The following is a 25,250-nucleotide window of genomic DNA, read 5'->3' on the forward strand; positions in this document are numbered from 1 at the left end:
TCAGCCCATGAAAATTATGAACAAGTAGAGTGTCAGTTGGTTTTCCTTTTCCGAATATAAAATGCTTCAATATACAGGATAGTGAGGCTGCCTTTCAACTCTTCTGAAAAGGCAAAAACAAAAGAAGAAAACAAAGGAAAGGAAAGAAACACAGGATTCATGATTTTTTGCCCCTTCTCATAAGATAGGGGCAGGTATAGGATTTGTTCTATTATAAATATTCATTTTTTTCTATAGCAAAGATTTCATGTCTTATTTCGTGAAGAATATTTATAAAAGATGTTTAACAAAAAGGTTTTCCTCTTAGGAAATAAATTTTAGGAAATAAAATTATGTTCAATCTTGCAGATTAACAAAGACAATAAGAATATAAAGATTTTGAGGAGGTCTTCAGTTAAGAGATGAATTTACTTTTATTTTTGCCTAATTTAAGTTGCAAAGTTTTTTTTCACACAAAGACTACCACTTATCTGTCATAATTAGTACTAAAAGAAATGTAACTGGAAATTTCCTGACATATACTGTTATCTCTCTGAAATAAACTCTATGTTCCTAATGAATTTGTATTGCTTTCCTTTCCAGCGGACTGTGGAGGGCCTTTTGAACTGTGGGAGCCAAATACAACCTTCAGCTCTCCTAACTTCCCAAACAGCTACCCTAATCAGGCTTTCTGTGAGTCCATGTTTTTCTAGACCATAGTAAAGAGTTTATATATCAAGTTTAGGTCACTTCTTTAAACAACAAAATAGGTTATAAATTTGTCAAACATGGGCACATCCATCATGTCTGCCTATGTGATTACTTAATATATAAATAAGCATCAAAATAATCACTAAATTTTATATATTTCGTTCCAGGCAAAGTGCTAATGTCTAATACAATTTCAGTCAATTCTTTAGAAAAAGTTGCTATTATTATGATTCTAATTTATAAAGTCGGATAAAACCAACAAATGAGGGAATTGTCTTGCTCCAGATACTTCTCTCTTATTCTTTGCTTCTGCACATAATGTCTTAGCATGCATAACAAGTTTTCATGTTCATTGAACAAATTCATTGAGAAAAATATCAAAAGTAAAGAGGGAGTTGTGACATTTATACATTGTGTAAATGTATACTAGTTTAATCAAGCAGACACTCAAAGTAATGTGATTAGACTCACAGTATTAAAGAGAAAATAAAAGGGAGAATAGCTGCAACACTCAAATTCTAGAGAAAATAATTTGCAAAAACTGCACAAAGGCTATCTTCAGGTCAATATTTTTACCTTGAAAAACTCATTGTTGCACTGAAGATGTGGATTCCTCAGTCCACCCTACAAAGATCCTACTTCAGTAGATCTGAGCTGAAAAACAGACATTTTTGTCCCATGATCATGCCTAATGAGGAATGCTAATCTAGTTATAGAATTATAACTAGAATGAAAAAAAATGTCCCAAAGGCAGTAGAAAATGCATTGTTAGAAAATATCAACCTTTCTTCCTTCAGATAAGAAAGCATCACTTTCAAAGTCAAATATATTTATCTAATCCAATAAATGAATAAATAAATAGCTATTAATCTAATGTCAATTGTATAGGGAAACAGATTATTATCTCTACTTCACACTGCAGGCAACTTTTAAAGATCATTTGAAGAAAGTAATGATCTTAAAAATATCCCAAAACAGTGGGACATTGAAACAACATTAGTCAAAATAAATTAAAGTATCTATTTATTCACCTAAATATTTACTAAGTGCTTTATTTGTTAGGCATTGAAATAAGTGAAACAGGGAACATACATCATAATCTAGTAGGAAATCAGATAATGATTCAAGCATAAAATGTTAAAATAAGGGTGAAGACAGGACATTATGCAAGAGAAACATGGAAGGGTATTTACATACAAACACAAAAGGCCATTACTATTTCTGACTCTGTAAGGAAAATTAAATAAAGATAACAGCTAAAATGGAAAGTGTTAATTAATTTTGCACTATGTTATAGAATTTGAATTTCTTTTTCTGAATGCAGAAGGGAAATTTCAAACAGTTTATAGGAAAATTGTGTTAAAATCAATTTTGCCTTTTAGAAAGATCTATCTGGCTACAGTGCCAAAAAAGAATAGTAAGGGAGAGGAGTCATCAGCATCACCAATTGGGGAATGAGAGATGGAAGTGCTTTAACCTTTGACATTAGCAATGGACATTGAAAAATAAATGGGATTCAAGGAATATATGAAGTTGTATTGACAGGCATTAGCAAATAATTGGATAGAATGAGAGAGACCACATTCAGGAAAATGGGAACTTCCTGGCTTGTGAATCTGTGGCAGCATTCACTGAGATAGGAAGAAGAAAAATGAGTTTGCAAAATAAATAATGCTCTATTCTCCTTGGATCCTATTGGACACAAGATATGTATATCCATGTACAGTAACTGGATAAATTTGTCTTTGTCTACTCTCCAATGAAAATGCAGAAAATAAAAACTTAGAAGTCATTACATATACACGAAGTTTTATTCCTTAATTTGAATTAAAGCACTCCTACACAGGGAGAAAATGGCTTAGAACAGAATCTGAGGGTTAAAACATTTTAGAAGTCAATCTATAAACCAATATTTATAGATACTGACAAATTTGGGTATCTTTCTTAAAATTGGATCACCACCATAAGACATACATAATAAACACAAAAAATTTTAAATAAATGTTAAAATTTACTTGTCCTATGTATCATATCACACTTCAACATTTAATTTTCTTATAAATTTAGACGTGGAAAACTAAGTGAAATGAAGTATTTTCATAAGAATAAAACAAATACAATTATGGTAAATTAACTCAAATTTAACTGAAGGTTTACATAAATATTATTTACCAAAGCAATATATTTCCTAGTCAAAACTCAAGAAAAGGACAAGGGTAGGGGAGGAAGAAAATAAGGGATGGGGGAAAGGTAAGGGAAGGAAGGAAAGAAAGACAGAGAAGGAAGTTTGGAGTTTTGGTTTTCCTGGAATTAAAAAAATATATATTTTAAGCAATTTGAAATTTTCAAGACTGAAATTTTTAATGGAAATCAAAATAAGTGTATTATAAATTAAATGTTATGATTTATCATTTTTAAGGTGTTTGGAATTTAAATGCACCAGAGGGAAAGAATATACAACTTCATTTTCAAGAATTTGACTTAGAAAATATTGCAGATGTAGTTGAAATCAGAGATGACGGAGAAGATGATTCCTTGTTCCTGGGTATGTATGCAATATGAAGACTGTAAAAGTCATACATCTCAGACATTGCACTGACTCAGTACTTCTAAATAGCTGTGATCATTTTACAACTAACAAAATGAAAATATAGAAGTAGGGTAACTTGTTGAGTTTTAAGTGAAACTTTCAGTATGGGTCATGTTTGCAATGGTGACAAAATAACATTTATTATGAATATTCTTGGCCAACAAGGATTAATATTTTTGAGTCATTGGTTCCCACTAGCTAGCATTAATTTTCTACAACAATCCCTATAATTCAGAGACTAAGCACTAAGGGTACCTATCATGTAGTTTTCTATGTATTCTGTATATATCAGATATGCTTAAAAATAACTCTTAAACCAGGGTTTATTTCATGTCAAAATATCCAAACAAATTGCATTTGTTACATAAAAAATTTTAATTATTTTTGGTTTACATTTCATTATTATTTTTTCCTGCCATTGTCTCTAATACTAGCTCCTTCTATATAGATATATAGGAATGTCTCAAAAACTGATCTAAGTTGATTTTTTTCCTATTATCTATTATTTTTTAAAATATAGGGGGAGTATGCTCTTCTAGAGAAAATTTTTGTAGCTTTATCACAAAATACATGTGGAAAAATTAAAAGTCAAACATAGTTGTTACTAATACCATTTTTTGAGAAAGGAGTTTCTTATGCCAAGTCACATATTAAATTATGAAGATATTGAAGCATGTCAGTCAGCTTGAATGCATAAGACAACACAATTTGGGACTTAAAAGTGTTTTGTCTGAGTGTGCTTTGGACCCATTTTCATCATTTACTTTAAAATCCAGTCTGATATCCTTGCAATCAGAATACAGTTTTGTAAACACTGCAGTCAATGGGTGAAGGCTGCACAGGAAACTTTCCCAAGCCCATGAAAGATTCTTCAGCCAGATCCCACACAGTTCTAGAAAGTAAGCCTCCTGGAAAAGGAATTTGAGAGCAACAGAGAGAACAAATAACAAAAGCCTTGGTGGAGAATAGATGCCCAAGAACTGGAGAACTTGAAATTTGCTTTTCATATTCACATTTATGAACATATTTTGAGAATTTTTCCCTTTTTACATCAAATTGTCTTTTTAATAACTTTGGTGTTCTCATAACCAAGAAAAACAAAAATTCAATTTTTTTCTTTTACTCTTTACACAAATCATTGAAAAGAAAATAAGAATTCCAGAGAGATCTCATTTTGTTTTCACATTTGTGGGTAGGATTTCTCTGAATCATTTTTAGTACTTCTAGCATATAAAACAATTTAAAAATGAATGTATCTTTTTAATTAGCTAAAGTATTATTTAGTAAAGAGTGTTTATAAAATCTGTAAAGCCCAGAGATTAGTGGGATATAGTTTTTAAAAAACACCATTGAAGTTTATTGTATGTAATCCATCCTTCAGATTACATTTATGATTCAACTTACAAAAAATATGAAATAAATGTGGACAAAAATTTACTGAGACTATACTGTCGATTGTTTTATAAAAGTGTTTCTAAAAAGTCAAATGATGATTTTTCTTGGCTAACAAGTTATTTAAACAGTGGTGGTGTTAAGCCAGATAATATTTTGAGTAATGTATTATGGAATTATAGAGCTTCAGATCCTCAAGTAATATTTTAAAGGATGGAGAAAGATGCTGGCTTCATGAAAACAATGTCTAAAATATAAAATATAAAAGGAATGCACACATTTGTTCATATATGGCTGCTTCATGAGTGAGCTGTGGTGCATGTAGTCCTATGATCAGCCCTTGAATGTGAAATAAAGGCCTGTTTCTTTCTAGAGTCAAAGGTTTCACTGATTATCTCATTTTCCTTTGGAGCAGCTGTGTACACAGGACCCGGTCCAGTGAAGGACGTGTTTTCTACCACCAACAGAATGACTGTGCTTTTCATCACTGATCTATTGTTGGCCAAAGGGGGATTTAAAGCTAATTTCACCACTGGTTACCACTTGGGAATTCCAGGTAAGCAAAACTGTACAAGGTCCATCACTTTTGAAGCATAAAAAAATGAAAATATACAAGATTTCAATGCCTAAATCACAACTTAGATGTTTGTATTCTAAGGTATGTATTCCTCCTCATCTGTATAATCATTATCTACATGTTCAAAACAGGAATCTGAATTGTTTTTCGACAGATCCACTTGCATTTCTTTGGTTTGCTAAGAGTCTTGAACTTTGCTCAATAAAAAGGGTCATGTTAAGCATTGAAAGTGTAGTGACTGCCTCTGTAAGGAAGGACTTTATCAGGTTCCCTTTGCCAGGATCATATTCAGAAGCATCAGGGAGATAGACAAATGAGCTGTTGAAATGCCAGCAACAACCAATTAAAAAATTTAAACTCATCAACTTATTAGAGTCAACCAGAATAAAGTGGCTGCAATAAAGGAATTAATACTAATATTTCTAATATGTACAACTTTCTTATCTTGAACTTTTTTATATACATAACACAATCAGCAGGAACAAACAAAATTGTGGTCTACATGTGTGTGTATAGACAGAGATGCATAGATTTATTTAAGTTCACATACACACATACACACACATACATACACACACACAGAGGATATAGACATACATATACAGAATGATGTAGCTCTTTGCATTCGGTAATCTCCAGGGAAATTTTTTACAACTTTTGCCAATCAACTCAGATTGTCATTTTCTTACACAGCTACTGCTCCACAATGCAGTGGCTATTTCCAGGTAGAAATGTATCAGAAATACAGAATACACATTACTTCCTACATCTTTCGTTTCCTCTGTAGGAGACTGGTCTATTTGTCTTTCACTGGAATATCTTTTAAAAAAATAGACATGTTTGCATGCTTGATCCTCATCTTGCCTATTGTCTAATCCTAAATCTTGCTGTGCAACTATATTTGTTTTCATCTGTTCCTCTACTCATAATGGCCTAGATCCTTCATCATATCCCTGGAACTTCTCTGCTTTTAGCTTTATTGCAGCTCAGAAAGTTCATCTTCACCTGGACTACCCTCTGGCCCTGAAAATAAACCACAATATTGGTTATTACCAGTTATTTACTTAGGGCTGAGTAGTTTTCCCAATCAACTAGTCTTCCTTTCTGGATTTTGTAATTGGTTTTAGAACAGTTGCTTTTGACTAACAAACAACAGTGGCACAAATAATCAAAGTAATCAATTAGTGAAATAAATGAACATAATGAAGCCAATGGAAAAACATATAGCACGAAAGAAATGAACACAAGATCTTTAGAAAATTAGAATTTATCTAAAAATTTTAAACAATGAAAAGTAGAAAATGAAAAAAAAAAAGTTCGTATAAAGCGAAGAATGTACCAAGATGTCGTGTTTTATTAAATAGTAAAAAATAAAATGCATTGACATAAAAATATCAGTAACAATTTGTCTATATATATAAGCGGAATAAAATTCAGAAGAAAGTTAAATTACTGCTTTGGAAATATTAATAAAGATAATTTGGTGAATGCCATTTTGAATTTAGTCATTAACCCTGTCCCTTGGTAGTTTTGTTACTGCTGATTATACTATGATAATCATGTTTATCTGTCAAGATTTTATCTACCCTTTCAGTTTCTTTCTTTTTAAGATTGTACCCCTTATTTTAATTTGATTCAACAGTTGATCCAGCTTACGATAATCATTCGATTTTTTGATGATATTTTTAAGGTATACACAGGTAATGGAAAGATAAGAAAATTTTAGTAGTTAATTTTTACTACTTTAAAATAAAAGATACTTTGGATGTTGTTTAAGTCAGCTTTTTGGTTGCTATGACTAAAAGACCTGAACTGAACAATTATAGAGGAGGAAAAGGTTATTTGTGGGCTCATGGTTTCAGAGGTCTTAGGCAGGTTCCATTTCTTGGGCTTGGGGACTCTAGGTGAGGCTGAACATCATGGTGGGAGAGTGTGGCGAAAGGAAGCAGCTCACTTGATGATCATAAAGCAGAAAAAATCAGCTCACCAGATACAAATATATACCCCAAAGCCATGCCCCAATACCCAGATCCTCCAGCTATACCCTATCACTTCATTTAATTCCATCAGGGATTAATCCACTGATTAGGCCAAGGCTATAACTCAAGCATTTCTCCTCTAAACCTTCTTGCATTGTCTCACACATGAACTTTCTGGGGACACCACATCCAAACAATTACATTGTTTGATAAAAACCAATTTGTTTTTATTGTTTAACAGAAAAATAAATTTTAAAGAAAAGAAAAAGCAAAACATTTGCACCATTATTTTTACATCTTAAATAGTGAATCTGATTTTTAAAAATTAGTATATAATTTTTAGTGCCTATTACAATAGTTCTCGCTTAGCATCTATTTCCAATGTCAATTGCAACACAGCCTCCCTTCAGAAATTTGGAAAACAATGGTTGTCTTTAGCCAAAACAATTACCTGGGAAACTTCCACTACCAGATTATTCTTCTGGCATAATAGAGGTCTTTGTTAATAATATGAACCACATAATCTTCAGGTTAATGGTATAATTCAAAGGCTCAGGTTAAAAATTACCTATATTTCCACAAAAATTGCTACATAAAAATATAATGATGAATCCAAAAACAATAAAATATGGGAAAATAAGAATATTTGCAATAGGCATGCAGGAGATAACCCCAAACCACAATCTGAAAATGATGAATATTCCCAAAGGAAAAGAATAGGTTAAAATTGATAGTGAAAGATATAATGGGGAAAAATAATACACTTTCTGAATCTGACTAAAATTACCTGAAAAATTGTGAAGTCTTAACAGTGTTTCATTTAAAAAAAAAAGTAATAGGCACAAATTAATGTTATAACATTTCCTACTTAAAGTTTTACATTTTTAAGGAAATATTTGTGAATTCTTAAGCAAAATAAAAATAATTATTCTTCCCAGGTATTGAAATGGAAACAGCTTCACATTTAATGATGAACATGTGAAAACAATGATAGTTCTAAATTTTTAAGAAGATACTGCTACAAATTTTAAAAAGTACATGTATCAGTAATGTATCAGTAGAATTATGTACTCTGGTCTGCAAAGTATCATAAAATGAAGCAAACAAATATCTAGTACTTGTTCCACTAGAGAAGGGATATCCTCACATTTTTCCAGGACTTTTATCCTGAAACCAAATTTTAAAAGAGATATTCTGGTTTTTAAGTGGAACTGAATAATGAAACTAAAATAACTGAGATTAAAATACTATACTCTAAAAAATAGGTAAGTGGATCTATTCATAAATCCAAGCACTTGTATGAATTATAGGGCATTTCACCATCTGCAAAATTGAAGGCACCTTGAAACACAATTTTAGAAAAATAGTCAATCTGTAAATTTGTATTTCAATTTGCCAATGAGAAGGGAGGACATAAATTAAAAGAGAAGAGAAATTCACCTGGAAAAATAATCAACAAATATATGAAAAAAATTGCTCATCATCTCTAGCAATCAGAGAAAAGCAAATGAAAACTACTCTAAGATTTCATCTCACTCCATTCAGAATGCAGCTATTATGAAGACAAAGAGCAATAACTGTTGGTGAGGATGTGGGGGAAAAGTTACACTCATACATTCCTCGTGGGACTGCAAATTGGTGCAGCCAATATAAAAAGCAGTATGGAGATTCCTTGGAAATCTGGGAATGGAACCACCATTTGACCCAGCTATCCCTCTTCTCAGACTACATCCAAAGGACTTAAAAACAGCATACTATAGGGACACAGCCACATCAATGTTTATAGCAGCACAATTCACAATAGCTAAACTGTGGAGCCAACCTAAATGTCTTCAGTGGATGAATGGGTTAAAAAATGTGGCATATATACACAATGGAATTTTTCTCAGCAGTAAAAGAGAATAAAATCATGTCATTTTCAGGTAAATAGATGGCATTGGAGAAGATAATGCTATGTGAATTTAGCCAATCCACAAAAAAACAAATGTCAAATATTTTCTCTGATATAAGGAGACTGACTCATAGTGTGATAGGGAGGGGGAGCATGGGAGGATTAGATGAAGTCTAGATAGGGAAGAGAGGAGGGAGGGAAAGGGAGGAGGCAAGGGATTAGCAAGATGGTGAAATGTGATGGACATCATTATCCAAAGTGTTTGTATGAAGATATGAATTGGGTATCAACCTAGTTTGTATACAAACAGAGATATAAAAAAATTGTGGTATATATATGTAATAAGAATTGTATGCAAAAAAAAAAGTACATGTATAAAGACATGAATTGGTGAGAACATACTTTATGTAAAGATATGAGAAATTGTGCTCTGTATGTGTAATAAGAATTGGAATACATTCTGCTGTCATGTATTTAAAAAAATTAAATCAATTAAATAAAAATCAATTAATTGACTAGTAAATTAATTAAAAGAGAAGAATGACTTGTGAAAAGGAAGATAAGAACAAGTGTCTTGCGTAAAAAATACTACAGTTGTTTATTTTTATTCATTTTTTATTATAAAATAAAAACAATAGCAAGTATTTTGAAAAATATTACAAACAATTGCTATTCAAAGTATAATCCTAAATTATATCATCTATTGCTCTTAACATAAAAGAGATACCAGGTTTAAGGTTAATTAAGGTTTCTTTGTATTTTTTTTCTGTACAGTGAGATTTCAGTTATTTCTGTTTTGTAATTTATGAAATAAGTTATGCAAAAAAAAATTCTTGATTGAAGCTAGAATGGAATCTTTCATGTTCATAACTGGGTGATCTATATGTTATAGCTTCATATCAAAGAAAACATTCAGCCTTTGTTTTTTTTTTTGAGATTGGCTTATTTCACTTAGCATTATGTTCTCCAACTCCATCCATTTTCCTGCAAATGCTATGATTTTATTCTCTTTTAATGCAGAGTAAGATTCCATTGTGTATATATGCCAAAGTTTCCCTATCCATTCATCTACTGAAGGGCATCTGGGTTGGTTCCACAATTTAGCTATTGTGAATTGTGCTGCTATAAACATTTATATTGCTGTGTCCCTGTAGTATGCTGTTTTGGATATAAACTGAGGAGTGGGATAGCTGGGTCAAAAGGAGGTTCCATTCCAAATTTTCCATGGAATCTCCATACTGTTTTCCAGATTGGCTGCACCAATTTGCAGTCCCTCCAGCAATGTATGAGTAAGTCTTTTTTCCCACATCCTCACCAACACTATTGATGTTTGTATTCTTGATAGCTTCTATTCTGACTGGAGTAAGATGAAATCTTAGAGTAGTTTTGATTTGCATTTTTCTAATTGCTAGCAATATTGAACATTTTTTTTCATATATTTGTTGATTGATTGTATAACCTTTACTGAGAAGTATCTGTAATGGCGATGGGGTGGGGGAGCATGGGAGAAATGGAGGAACTTTAGATAGGGCAAAGGGAAGGGAAGGGAAAGAAGGAGACAAGGGGGTAGAAATGAGTTAGACATCTTTATCCTACATACATGTATGAAGACACGAATGGTGTGAAAATACTTTGTGTGCAACCAGTAACTTGAAAAATTGTGCTCTATATGTGCAATATGAAATGAAATGCATTCTGCCATCATGTATAACAAATTAGAATATAAATATATAATTTAATAAAATAGGTTATAGCTTCAAATTCCTCCTGAAGCTGAGATAGATGCTGTTAGAAAAAGAGGTCATCAAGCTGTCATCAGTACAGTCTTTTTCCATCAGTCTTGACACCAAAAGACTGTAAACCAATTACAAAAATGGACTTGGTGGTGAAAGATGATCAAGCTGGTGATAGAAAGAGATTAGCACACATATCTATGTATACAGATGCTCTGCCCTGATGATCATTTTTAAAAAGTAGATATAAAGGGTATTGTGAATTCTTTTGAGTGCTTGATTTACCATCTGAGACATTTTAGAAATCCTTTCAAGGCATTCAATGGAAATATAATATAATCATGTAATGTATTTTTATATCTTTTACTTGTCCTATTTTAACCATTTCCACTTATATTCAACAAGAAAAATATTTATAACATGTATTTATTGGGATAACTGTCCTATAATAGTAGACTCATTGCTCTTTCCTAATAATCAAAATCTGTCTAAGGAATTGAGTACTGCCTATCAGGCAACTTGGAAGTGGCAAATGATTACATTTAGGGATTTGGAGTCCTCCCTGGATTGTGTGGCATGTGCCTTAGAGACCAGTTTAAAGCCATTTAAAGCCAAGCATATGTTCACTAAATGAGGCAGGGCTACGGGAGACTTCATAAAGAGAAGATGGGGAAATTTGATTCTTAGCAATATTTCGTTTTTCCTCTCTCACCATGAACATAAAACTATCAGAAATAAGATTTCGGAGTCCAGAGAGAGTTAAACTGTTGGATTAAAGACTTCTTAATGAAGCTGAACTGCTGTATGTTGCAGAGAATCAAAATCAAGCTTATGCATGTAAGGAAAATTTTAAAATAGCTTATTTATACCTCTCCTCAGATTTTATACTTTCTGTTCACTTCAGCAACAATATATTATTTTGTTGCATTCAGCATTTTTTAAAATCAATTCATTCAACCTGCAGAAACAAGTTATTTTTCTCTGTGTTCATAAGGTATAATACTAATGGCTTTGGCTAACACACAAAAACTAGTTATAATACATATTTTCATTTAAAATTGTATTCAATATTTAAATTTATTTCTACTTAGCTCATTTTTTTCAATTACATATACCATGACTACTCTAGTCAAAGAGTAAATTACACATAAATTTATCAATGATTAAATTATTGCATTGAGTCATTTTTACATAATTATTTTAATAAACAATGAAAAATATAATGAGATAATTTAAAATAACTAATGATGACAAACATTCTACAAGCACATTAAGGTATTTGATTATGGGCATGGCATTAGTACTCTCAACTTCTTAAAATAAATATAATATACATCAAAATACAAAATACGGATTTAAGAAGGAATATATACATATTTGCACATGTGTACCCAGTTTTAAACCTCCCAGTTTTCTGAACAAAAATTAATACTAAAAAATGAAATATAGTTTCAGTTAAAGTATTAATATCTACCTGTAGAATATGTAATAATCTTTGTCCATTTGTCATCTCACTAATCTGGTTAAAAATATGTGTTTGTGAAACAAATTGGTAATTATATTTACAAGAACATCCCTAATAGTATTATTTTTGAGAGATGAAATCTACTTTCCTCATGGTATAAATGTTTGTAAAAACAACCAGCCATGGCTTCCTAAAAACATTTTTTTTATTAAGATAAATTAGATTTGGTCTGAAAAAGTACAGAATTTTTCAAAATCTAAAGTATACAGATAGCTTCAATTATTATTGTAAGATACCAGTAGGGAAGGAGTAGGCATATTTTCTTGTTTATATGGTTATTTGGAGGGGAAAGTAATGCAACCAGCACATAGAATGTGAATGTTAACTTTAAAATATCAATCAAAAGGAGAATCTCTTTTAAAATATTACTGTTTTGCTATTAATATTATCTATTGAGGACTCACTGTATTTGTAAGCAAAAATAATTTTAAAATTAATTTTCATGGTATATTTAAGACAAAAGTAATAATTATTCCTATTTGACATCCTAGGAAACTGAGTCTCAAAAAGATTATTTTATTTGCCCAAGGTCAAAAAAATACAAAAGAAAATGGCTAAACTTCAGCTCAGAAAAAGGTCATATGATTCCAGAGCCAGTATTTTAAACACTATGCAAATTTAAATGAACAAATTTTGCCTTATAATTCATAAAAATCAATTTTTCAAATCACTAAAATTACCATCAATCGATTACCTTAAATGTAAAAATACATAGTTTTGTAATAGCAGTTTAAAAAGTACCTTATACTGTATCAGCTTTGTTATTAGGCTCATGCTGATTTCTAGCCTATCAATCATTTAACGTATATTAGTCTCTTTAATGTTCAACAAATATCTACTAGTTTACTATTGCATGCCATTTTGCCAAGTCTTGAGCTTACAATGAGGAAACATGGCAAATTGGATTTTTATCTCTTACATTGTATATTCAGCTTTTAGAATGACTGGACCCAATAAAAGTATAGACAAAGAGATTTTTATTTGTTCCCATCTACTTTATTTAAAATCTCCCATTTTTCCCCCTTGATATTTCAGGCAGATCTCTTCACTTTTCTACTTACTTCAGGCATTAAATTATCTTAACTGAATACCTAAGAAAACTTTAAATAAAATGTATTATCAAGGATAGCATCAAGTGTTCATATCATCTAATTCAAACATTCTTTAATCTTCCAACTCAGGCGTTGTGGAATACAGTCGTGGTCTTTGGAGATTTCCCTCTTTGCCCAGTCTACAACATAAAGAGTTCACTTCCAAGATAATTTCTTATAATGCTGCACAATTCTGAATCGCTGCTGCTCCCCACATCCACCCCTGTCCAGGATCCAGTCCTAGACATCTTTGTGTTACAGTCTGGTTGCCCCAACAGGCTACTATTGCCCTGGGATGTGCACATCTTTCCCAGGTGTTAGATGACCAACTTTCTGACTTCTAAATTCTTTACATGGGAATTGATCATCAATATTTACCCAGCTTTCTTCTCACAAACCTAGGAAACTAAAGTCATCATCGTCTGTGAAATTTTGTAGTTAACCTAAGTTTAGTCTGGGAATTTTCAGAAGTTGATCATGAAATCAGTTTATCTGGTTTTCACCAGCTTTCCCTGTTTTGGTATGGAATGGATGGAATGATATAGAATAGAGTGGAATAGAATAGAATAGAATAGAATAGGATAGGATAGGATAGGATAGGATAGGATAGGATAGGATAGAAAATTTATTCAGTCACTCACACAAACACACATTGATGCATGTCCTGGAGTTATGATCAAAATGTATTCAAACTAAAGTTAGCATTTAAAAAAATCTGAAAGTTTTTGTACTTGTCCCACAGGTTCTGCAGTACTATAAACTTATCTGGGGAGTGGGATTCTGACTTCCTTTTTCTGGGCAACCCAATATGAATTGGTTCCCTTAGGGAATTCCACACATGGTTTGCTGTATGGCACTTTTCTTCCCTCCCCCACAGGAGGGCACTCTTTCAAGATCTAAGTCTAGTCAGTCTTTTGTTTGTTTGTTTTTCAGAAAAAAAAAAACAACAACAACATAAAGAACAGTGATCCACTTTTGGGTTATTTTTTAATTTTTAATATCTATAGATAGGTAATTAATATCGATAATTGACCAATCCATTTGTGATACTCTGTTATTGTTGTTTTGTGTAGTATGTAGATTTACTACATCACTTTATAGTATAAAATATTAATTAAAGTTCTCAGATATAGGTTTGCAAGCTATATTCTAAACAGAAACAGTTCCTTTCAAGTACTATCATAATTTGCCATCATAAATTGAGAGTCTAACAGAAATGATGAAGAAACATGTATCCAAAACCTCTTAGACAACATTTAGAACTGTCCCACAAACTCAGAAAAGGAGATGCCTGTTGTTTCATGAACACTTCCTTGAAATCAGATGTATTGGTTTGACAGTATTTGTGAAGCAATTTGTGTTAACTAAGCATATGGCATTTTTAATGTCAAAGCTGGTTCTGCCATGTGTGTGACAACGGGCTGATGTTTGAGGGGCCTAAATGCAGTGGGTATACCAAAATCATTTACTTGCAATATCCTTGCCCTGTACAATAACATTCTTTCTCCACAGAGCCCTGCAAGGAAGACAATTTTCAGTGTGGAAATGGAGAATGCATTCCCCTGAAGAATCTCTGTGACAGTCACCCACACTGTACAGATGGCTCAGATGAAACACATTGTGGTAGGTCTTGTTTTTATGAAAATACTCATATGCTCCTGTATTTGGATCCACAAATGTGAAAGGGAGATCATGACTGTACTTGTCACACTGTGTTTTGATGTTTTTGAGTGTGAACAACTCCCAGTGATTTTAGCACTTCTGTACCGTTCTGGTTTAGGAGAAAGTTAATATGCTGGCCTCTGTTTTTTTGTTTGTCTATTTAAACTAGGCTAAATTTAATAATAATAAGTCTGGGATAATCAATCCTCATAGATAAGCAAAACACCGCAGAGTCAAGATACCAAACAGATGCTTAATCCCACTTATAGTAACCGTGTGTTCTGTCCATTGCATACAAAGAAGAGAGGCCTTGCTTTGTACATACAGCCCAGTCCCCTTGGAGATCACTGTAGCAATATAAATAGCAGATTATTTTCTATGTATTATTTTTATTTCTAAGAAAATATTTAATGCATATCATATGTATTTATACACACACACACATATATATATACCATTTTCTACAGACTAACTAAGCACAGTAAAAACACTCCAATAATAAAGACTGACTCTACTTTAGCTATGATGAAATTGAGTTTTAGGGAAATTATATGGCTGCCAAAAGGTCACACCCTTAAGAGGGCTAAAACTATATTTTACCTAAGTCTAATTCTAAAGTCAACACCTTACGCTTTTCGGAAGAATAAAATATAAACAATAAATAAAATGTTGAACATGTAGTTAAAAACCATGGCTGATGTTTGTCTTGTTTGATAAACTAGCGTAGTTTTCTCTAGTCCCTACCTAGGCATGAACACCCTTAATATTCTACCAGAATGTTGGTGAGACATTGAGGAAGATTACGGCACTAAACAGCAAACCAGCAAATGCAAATAAAATAAAGTTTTTAGGAAAAGAAATAAGAATGAAAAGTGTCTAAAATTTTTCCTGAACTTGGTTTTTCTTATATAAGAGACAAGTTTCCAAGGTATGCTCTCTATAAATAACTTTATTTTCTGTTTACTGATATGCAATAGCCTTGCATATCTCTACTGCCTCCATTTTTTAGTTATATAAAAGAAGAAAATTAAGTCAATTAAATTCATGTTTCCAACTTAACACCCTTCAACATACTCTTAAGGAAAACTACAATCAAACTCTAAAGTCCAAATCTTAAGAACATTGCACATTTTATTTAAATGTTATCATTTATTCTTAGTAACCTAGGTCAAAGTGATCCTATCTGTAATGTACTCTCTTTAATACATCTGAGTGTCATATTTTGGTGTTATTTTTTTAAAAAATTATAAATTAGATTATAATTTTATATATTTATGGGGTACAAAGTGATGTTATGATATATGTATACAATGTGGAATGATTAAATCAAGCCAATGGACCTATCCATCACCTCAAATAACTATTATGTTTTATGGCAAGAAAACTTTCAATTTCCTTCTTAGCATTCTGAAAATATCCAGGACATTTTTGCAGCCTCCATGCTGTGCAATAGGTGTCAAAAACCTTCCTCCTATCTGAATGAAATTTTGTATATTTTTGACCATTTTCCCATTCCATCCATCCTCCACTCTCTGGTAACCACCTTTCTATCTTTTGAATCTTTAGTGCGTCTATTCAATGGCACAATGAACAACAATGGTTTGGTGCAGTTCAGAATCCAGAGCATATGGCATGTAGCTTGTGCTGACAACTGGACCACCCAGATTTCAAATGATGTTTGTCAGATGCTGGGACTAGGGTAAGTGAGTCTACTCAGCTATCTTTTAGAAATTCTCAATCTCTTTGGCCTGGCTCAGTGATGAGCGCTTATAATCCCAGCAGCTCAAGAGGCTGAGACAGAAGGATTGCTAGTTCAAAGCCAGCCTCAGCAATGGCCAGGCACTAAGCAAATCAGTGAGACCCTATCTCTAAATACAAAATAAAGGCTGGGGGTGTGGCTCAGTAGTTGAATGAGTTCGATACCAGATACCATCCCCCAAAAAAGAAAAAGAAATTCTCTGTTTTTTGCTGATATCAAATTGGATTTATTTGAAACTAATTAAAGTTGTAAATTTAAAAATATGCATGAAAGGAAGAAATAAAAATATCAACTTAACCCTATCCTCAAATAATAACTACTGCTAATAGTCTTTTATGTTACATAAATAAGTATACATAAATATATTATACACAATGTGTTGTGTTCTATAGCCTACTTTCAAATGAGTATTGTTCATTTTTCTAGATTATAATTTTTAACAAAATGAAATACAGTTAACTTTTGGTATCTTTAGATATCCCATGGATAGCAAACTCTAAAAATGTTCAAGTCCCTTGTATAAAATAATGTAGTGTCTGCATGTAACCTTTGCTCTTCCTTCCATATACTTCAAATCATCTCTAGATTACTTATGATACCTAATACAATATAAGCAATGTGTGAATAGTTGTTATAATATATTGATTAGGGAGTAATAACAAAACTATGAGGTCTGTAAAGGTAAGAACCAAGCTGTGATAACTTTCATGTCTATTACATATACCTGAGACAACCAGTTTATAAAGAGATAAGGTTTATTTTAACATACACAAAGGTTCTTATTTATAATTAATCAGCTCCATCACTTTTGGCCTGTGGGGAGACAGTATATAAGAAAGGAACACTTAGCATAATAAAATTGCTTTACTCATAACCTAGAATGCAAAGAAGGACAAAGATGAGGTCTTGCAGTCCCCTTCTAGGGTGCTCCTCAATGACCTGAAGAACTCCCACTAGGCTCTAACACTTAATAGTAGAGCCATCTCTGAACAGAACCTCCCTGGGGACTAACCCTCCAACACACAGAGCTTTGGAAAACATTTAAGACCCAAACTATATCACATATCTATTTTTGTTGCTGTGGGTCACTCGGCTACCTCAGTCACAGTGGGTGTGGGGGACACGGAGTCAAAACATATACAATGGGAGCTGGCAGGTGGCAACCTCAGCAAGCTCGTTTAATGTGGAAATGATTACAATTGATGTAGGGCATGGGTAGGGCGCATCCTCTAATCATACACAAGTAAAGCAGGTTATACAACATCTAGAAACCAATCATCTTATGATTAATGTAACCACACTATGAAGAATCTCTAAATATTGCTACATGGTGGAAGGCAGTCTGGAGGGATCATTGTTGCTGTGAAAGGGGGGCTTTGTGAGTTAGGAGAATCATGCCCTGAGGCCCTTGCCTCTCCGTTCCCTGGCAATACTGACCTCAATCACTGAGGATGCGTTTTCTCAGAAGGCTCCCTAGGTCAGAGCGCCCCATCCTGCAGGTATTCCTGTCAGGCCTGTATGAGCCTAGGTTTTTCAAGCACTCTGAGCTGTTAATAGCTGCTAGCTGCAAACCGAAAGTTACTCCTACATATTTTATCCATTATTGTTTACATCTGGATTAATCCTTGCCTCAAAAAAGAGGTGCAAAGTAAATGTTCATTAAGGCAATAAATTATTCATAATGTGTCCATGTATGCACATATAAATATATATACATCTACCTAGCAAAATGCATACAAAATATTGTCTAATTATAAATTGTTTTTTTTCCTGTCCTAAACTGTTGATTTTTTAACATATTCTAAAAGATATAAAGAAAAAAAGGAAATAATCCATGAGTGTATATGTGTATACACACATAAGCATTTAATAGATATCCCCAATATCTCTAGTTCATCTAATCAAATGCAATTGATTGCTTCGTGTATAAGGGACTTTTCTTTCTAATTGACTAGTTTATATAGCAGAATCTTAATGTGGCACACAAGTTTCCAAATTTTGTTTCAAATTATTATTGTAACTTTAGCTTTGTTTGAATCTCAAAACATATTTTCAGTCGAAATAGCCTTACATGTAGTAGTTAAGTCTCTAGCTTAACACACAAAGACTGGTTAATTCTAGTATACTGAGAAAATTGTATTCTATACCAGTGCCAAGATAATACACAGCCACTACATGTAAGTAGTTTTTATCATTGGAAACTGAGATCTTACTTAGAACATTAGGAGTGATCCATAACTTCTTGCACGTGGACTTGAAGTTTCCTGGTTTCCTTGCCTCTCCAAATTCTGTGCGTTGAGAATGGGAACTCCTCCATTGAAGGCCTTATATGAGTGATAATAGCCTTATCCAGAAGGCGATTTTTGTCAAGAACAGAGTTCCGTTATGTAAATAATTATTGATTTAGCTTATGTTTATTAGTATTAGTCAGAAACTCGCTGTACTTTAGATGAACATGTGTGTTTGCGTAATATTTTTTCTATTATATGTTTCACATTTTATTCTCACAAAAAAACTTTCAACTTGAGGAAGAGGATCAGGCAAGAGTCTGGGAAGAGGGTGGGTTGTAGGAGGAATACTGAGTCAACAAAGCACTGAAACTGATAGTTTATTCTCACTTCAAGTGGAACACTGGGTAAGTGGCATTGATTGCAGTTTCCACCTTTAACATTGACTTTAGTTCAACAGTGAAGTCAGAGAGGGGAGACCCTAGGAAGTGCTTTGCTTCTGCTGCTCAATTTGTCTGTAATGCTAAGGAGCTCTTTGTTGCCCACCTTGTAAAGATCAAGCTAAGGAGATTGGTAACTTGACCTCTGTCCAGATGGTTGCATTAGAATGTTCTGGATGGTTGAACTTTCACTGCCCAAGAGCCTTGTGTCTCAACTTACCAGCTTCCTAAGCATCATCAGTTAATTATATATACAGTGGCTCTTTTCAATGTGGCTTGTGAATCAGAGCTAAACTGCTTCTTAGACCACGTTTGGATTAAGATTAGTTACTTCTTTGCAAAGGTCAAGCTTACTTTGAAAAAGAGTGTAGAAGAAAGAATATATCTTCACTACATTTCAACAGTACATAAAATAAATACATTATTCTTATTACTCCTGGATTAGAACTAGTATTAGCAATGAAATTGTGTCATGTTCGTGAATGAATAAGACATGATTTTTGTTTTAAATGCTTATGTGGGGGGGGGTAGAAACATAAATAGAGAATCACAAGGTAATGTGATAAACACAATGTGATATAAGACAACCTAACTCACTTTGGTCATATTAGGGAAGTCTTTCCAGAAAATGACCTGAGCTCAATGGATGAAAGTCAATTCCATACAACCGTGTACTATTTATTTACGTTTCTCTTTTCCCCAGTCAGAGTCTACTTTCTAGTTCACTGACCTTATTTCCTGTGGAAAATACCTTCCAGCTGGAGACAGGGACAAAGAGCTAGGTTTGTCAGCATAAGAAACAAGTGGTGCTTTCTCCTGTCTTAGATACAATATTTTTGATGAAGGCCAGGCACGCGCTTTCTTCTGAAATAAGTCAGGTAATTTCTGCAAAGACTTTAATCTTTGGCCCTGTGCTTGCTCATTAAATAATCTCCATAGTGCTCTAATAATTGAAAGTAAGTTATAGCCTTAATGAGAATTTGTCTAGACTGGTGCATGGTAACTGAAAGAAAACTTAGTGAGTTTAAATGATGTGTGTTTGGTACAGTGGAAAGTAATTTAGGAGTCAACTTATTAAAAAGGCACTGCAGTCTCTCAAGATTATTTATGCAGATAGGTTTTGAAATGCAATTCCCCACAGATTCTAGTAAATCACATGAGGCAGATTTCATCAGCCTTTACTTTTTTATATTAAACATTTTAATTCCCTTCCATTTATAGCATGCATAAGTAAAAAGTACTTTAAATAACGTTTTTATGTCCTTTATCAGAATATGAAAGGAAACATTTTATACTGAGGCAAGAATAAATGTTAGTAATTTTTTTGCAATGGTATTTTCTAGGAAAGAACACTACCCTATTGCTGAACCAATTAATGTATGATGCAGTTGACTTGCCTTGCTCAGCTTTAAAAACTAGGATAAGCCATCAGCTCTGTAAAACTTCAGAATCTAGAAAATAATCATGGATTAAAAAGAGTGAATTACTTGTATCCTAATAATTCTATAAGGACTGGATGTGATATTTTTGAATCCCACAATAGTCCTGTGCAAGATAGCTTCATTTGACATATCATAAAGGTCCATTAGATTCTCAACCCTGACTAAGAAATGAACCTACTTCAGTGTTCTTTCATTGTAGACATGTTTGTGAAATATCGGAGGAAAGGATGAAATGGTTCTTTTTAAAGTCTTTCAAATACACAGAAAATAATTAGCTAGAATTCTTTTTAAACATCACAACAAATTTGTTTCCATAATTTAGCACTGGGTCCTGGAAAAATGAAAGTAAAACTTCTATTCCGTGCTACTTAAGAAATCAGTGGGCAAATAGCCCTCCTGTTCCTGCCTATGTTTTTTGTCAGTGTCTCCTGAGTTTTCCACTAGGCCTTAACATATGACAACTCAGAACACAAAACAAGGGCAAAAAATGGAAAATATTAGAAAAATTGCAACTATTCTCTTTGATATTAAACAACTCATTTTGGCTTTTTTGCTTATTTTTATGGGAACAGATAATTGAATTTATTTTTACTTTTAATTCATAACTTCAGCACCAAAAACACTTTTTATTTTTTACCAAGGTACTTTGGTGCAGTGAGGTGGGAGAAGCTGTGAGCAAGTTCTGTGGTGGAACAGAACATATGTATTTACTGGATTTAAGTGACTAATAAAAAGCCCCTCATTTCTGTAAATAACAAATTATAACTCTGATTTACTTTCCTATCTTAAAATTAGAAATGTACCAATTAAAATTAACTAAGGAACAAATAGTAGTAAACTACAATAGTTTTACAACTCTAGAAGATAATCTTTGATAGGTTTTTTATCTAACAGGACTGGTAGAAGCACACTGGTTCCGTAATTATATCTGCCATGGCCAAGATAATGACAGCAAGTGTACCCTGACTTGTAATCCAAATGCTACATCAGCTCCTGGATGTAGCACCTGGTTATAAATTAGAATTCTCTGATTTGGTTTGCAGACACTGGTATCCAAGGTGATCAAAATCAGTGGTTCTCACCAGCAACATTGAATCTTCTGGGAATCAGTTATTCAGATTATGGAGCCCCGTTTCACACCTAGAGTACAGTCCAAAAAGCCATGATTTAATAAACCCTTCAGGTGATTTTGATGCATGCCAAATTTTGAGAACCATTACCTATGGTAGGAGTTCTTAACCTTCCCTTTGTGTCATGGACACTTTTATAAGTCTGGAGAAACTCTCCAACCTCTTCAGTGATTCATATATTTAATTGTATAAAGCAAAACACACCTAGTCACAAAAGAAATTAATTGCATTGAAAAATAATTATCAAAATATTAAAATATGATAGGGTAACATACATTTTAATGAAAGTATTAAATAAGATACACTGGTTGTTTGAATAAATAATATCAAAGATAAGCAAAAATTATACATAATTTACATATATATGTATATATATATATATATATATATATATATATATATACACACACACACACATATATTGAATAATTGCAATATGATACAAAGATATCTTAAGTTTGTTTTGGTGACAATATCATAGGTGCTGCTAATAACATTGTGATTAGGCACCGTGTACTAGAAGAAAAAAAAATCTAAATTTCAGTTATAAATAAATTTGTAAAAATAGAGATGTAACTATTTATTACCCAATTACAAACTCCTATAATGTTATCATGAACTACCAGAGGTCCTATAGGAACCAGGCTAAGAGGATAAGGACCTTGGTTTCAGTGAGACCCAGGGCTCTTACTTTCTTTTTTTGTTTGTTTTAACTGATACACACTGTTCACACCTATATTTTAAGTTTGTAAATGCATATTTGCAAGCAGCAATACAAAAGTTTTAATGAAGAATGCAAAATCTATGAAAATATCCCTGCTATCAGCACATTTCTAAATGCAAAACTGACTACCATATGTTACTTCTGGGTGGCTAGAAGTCTCTTACTTTCTAAGAAGCCCAGGTGACTCTAACACAGTAGTTTTCTCTTATCTAAGGAATCATGATCTTTGTGTACTTGGCTTGGTATAAAACATAGTACTTTGTGGTTTGATATCACTGGAATTAAACAAAGCAACACAATACAAACCTCAAAAATGCCGCAGTCTGGCTGGGCACAAATGCCGCAGTCTGGCTGGGCACACAATCACAAGCCACCACACAGCTTGTAGATTCAAACAGCAACTCTTTATTCCCGAACTCACACCAGCCGTCTACAATCACGTTCTGGGGAAATCCACGTTCTCTTCCCAAATCCACCTCCACTGGGCTTCTATCTCCAAAATATACTGTCTAAATCCCGTGAGAACTCAAGGGGAACTCAGGCAGCAGGATACGCCCTATTCCCAGCAGGAATAATCTTAAACCTTAAACCTGGAACCTAAACTGGGAATGCCCTAAACACGATTATCTTGAAACCGGGAACACCCTAATCTGCCTTGGTCCTTGAGCAAGGTCACCTATATTCAATGTCACTGCAACATGTCAGCAACATGGGGTATGCTGGCAAGGAAATTGTCATACCTACTTGGCTAATGGCTCCCAGCACAAAAAACTCTTTTTATACTCCTGCTAGGTCTAGGAACCCTATTGAAAATAATAGTGGATTTAATCCAGGGGGTCCCTTAGCTTGTAAACTCTGACACTAACTTTAATTTTCTGGAAATGTTACTCCCACCCTCATAATAGATCAAGAGAAATGGAGAGTTTAAGAAGCTCCATATGAGAAAGATATCATTAAAGAGTAAAAAATGTCCATAGCTAGATTTTTACCAAAGACTATATTGCTGTTATATATTGTTTGGAAAAACTCATTCTTGATTTCACCAACTAAGTATATAAGAAAATATACTACTATGACTTAGGAGTTTCTTTTTTATGAAAGTTTCTTATTTGTACTAATACAGTTCAGGGAGAATCCTCTTTGTCTTGAATTTCTATTTGGGATTACACTTTTTAATGGGTATGTTGACACCTCAAACAGATTGATGCAGCCAAGGAATTACTGAGAATGTAATGATGCACACAAAAAAAGATTAAGAAAATCTTTTATGTTTTGGTATAATTATGAATTATATACCATTAATTTTCTGCAACATATAGTTATTTAGTCTGCTACATTGACACAAGGAGAGAGTTTGTTTTTGCCTAAGGACAACTCCATTGAGCATTTCCTATATCCTGTTCTAAGGGAGAGAGAGGTTTCTACATTATAAAACAGAAACAGGTAAGAGGAGAAAACTGCAGTCTAATGAAATTTATAACAAAACCTTCCTTATTCATCCTACTTCTCTTCTAAAAAGTACTTTTAAGGCAACACCTATTATTAATGCTGTATGTTTTCTGAGACAAAGGATAGTTTTAAATAAAATTGATGAAATCCAATGGAAAACAGCTCTTTCCTCTCTTGTCTTTAATTTTCCTTTGCTTCCTTATTTTTTCTTTCTTCTTCACATCTTTATTGGTCACCTTCTCTTCTCCATCATTTCCTCCCATTCCCTCTTCTTTTCTTCATACCCACTTCCTTTAAAAAAGACACAGATATACATGATGATAGCATATGCAGTAGAATTAACAGAATAATACATGAAATTAAAGTCCAAAGAAATAAGGAGACAAATCTAGGAAACATAACAAGATTATTACAATGGTACCATTCATGTCTGAGATTCCTGGAAACCAGGCATTAAGGAAAACATTAACATCACATTGGCATATCTAGTGAGGCCAAATTTGCAGTTCTGGTGAGGGGCATTGGTGATTAGAAAAATAAAAACTCACACAGATTGATTTTGAAGACAAATAGCTGAGATAAGGTGGAGTGCTGCTCTCTGATGGAGCTATCTTTATTTACATATGTTTTATTATCAGGTTAAAGACTATGCAAGCATAATTCTTTGTACTCAGAAAGTTACAGAACTGGAAACATCTATGCAGCTTTTCAGCAGTTGCAATCCACAGTTGCAATGATCAATGTTAGGAGCTTCATGTAGCACTCAAAAATGTCCGTTGTTTAAAGTTGCTGTTGAGCGGGCAGGTCCAGGGGTAGCAGAGCTGGTGAAACACTGTATTGTCTAGCATGAGAATTCTTCTATCCCCAGGAGCTATGTGCCTGAGATCAAGGTTGAAGCTAATAAGACGCTTCTTCAGAGCCTCCACATGCAGGGCATTACCAAAGGAG

The 25,250-nt window shown here is 33.1% G+C and overlaps 1 protein-coding gene across 1 annotated transcript in view; it reads left to right on the plus strand.

Annotated features, from left to right (window-relative positions):
* Positions 1-25,250, plus strand: part of Tmprss15 (transmembrane serine protease 15) — a 117,439-nt gene that overhangs the window by 61,589 nt on the left and 30,600 nt on the right. Inside the window, exons 14-18 of the mRNA XM_046430568.1 lie at positions 583-672; positions 3,110-3,235; positions 5,088-5,228; positions 14,981-15,091; positions 16,697-16,829. Coding sequence (XP_046286524.1) covers positions 583-672; positions 3,110-3,235; positions 5,088-5,228; positions 14,981-15,091; positions 16,697-16,829 — 601 coding nt within the window. The remainder of the gene's footprint in view (positions 1-582; positions 673-3,109; positions 3,236-5,087; positions 5,229-14,980; positions 15,092-16,696; positions 16,830-25,250) is intronic.

The sequence above is a fragment of the Marmota monax genome, unplaced genomic scaffold, assembly GCF_021218885.2.
Source record: "Marmota monax isolate L192 unplaced genomic scaffold, Marmota_monax_Labrador192_F-V1.1 WCK01_AAM20220418_F8-fsc00016, whole genome shotgun sequence".
Lineage (NCBI taxonomy): Eukaryota > Metazoa > Chordata > Mammalia > Rodentia > Sciuridae > Marmota > Marmota monax.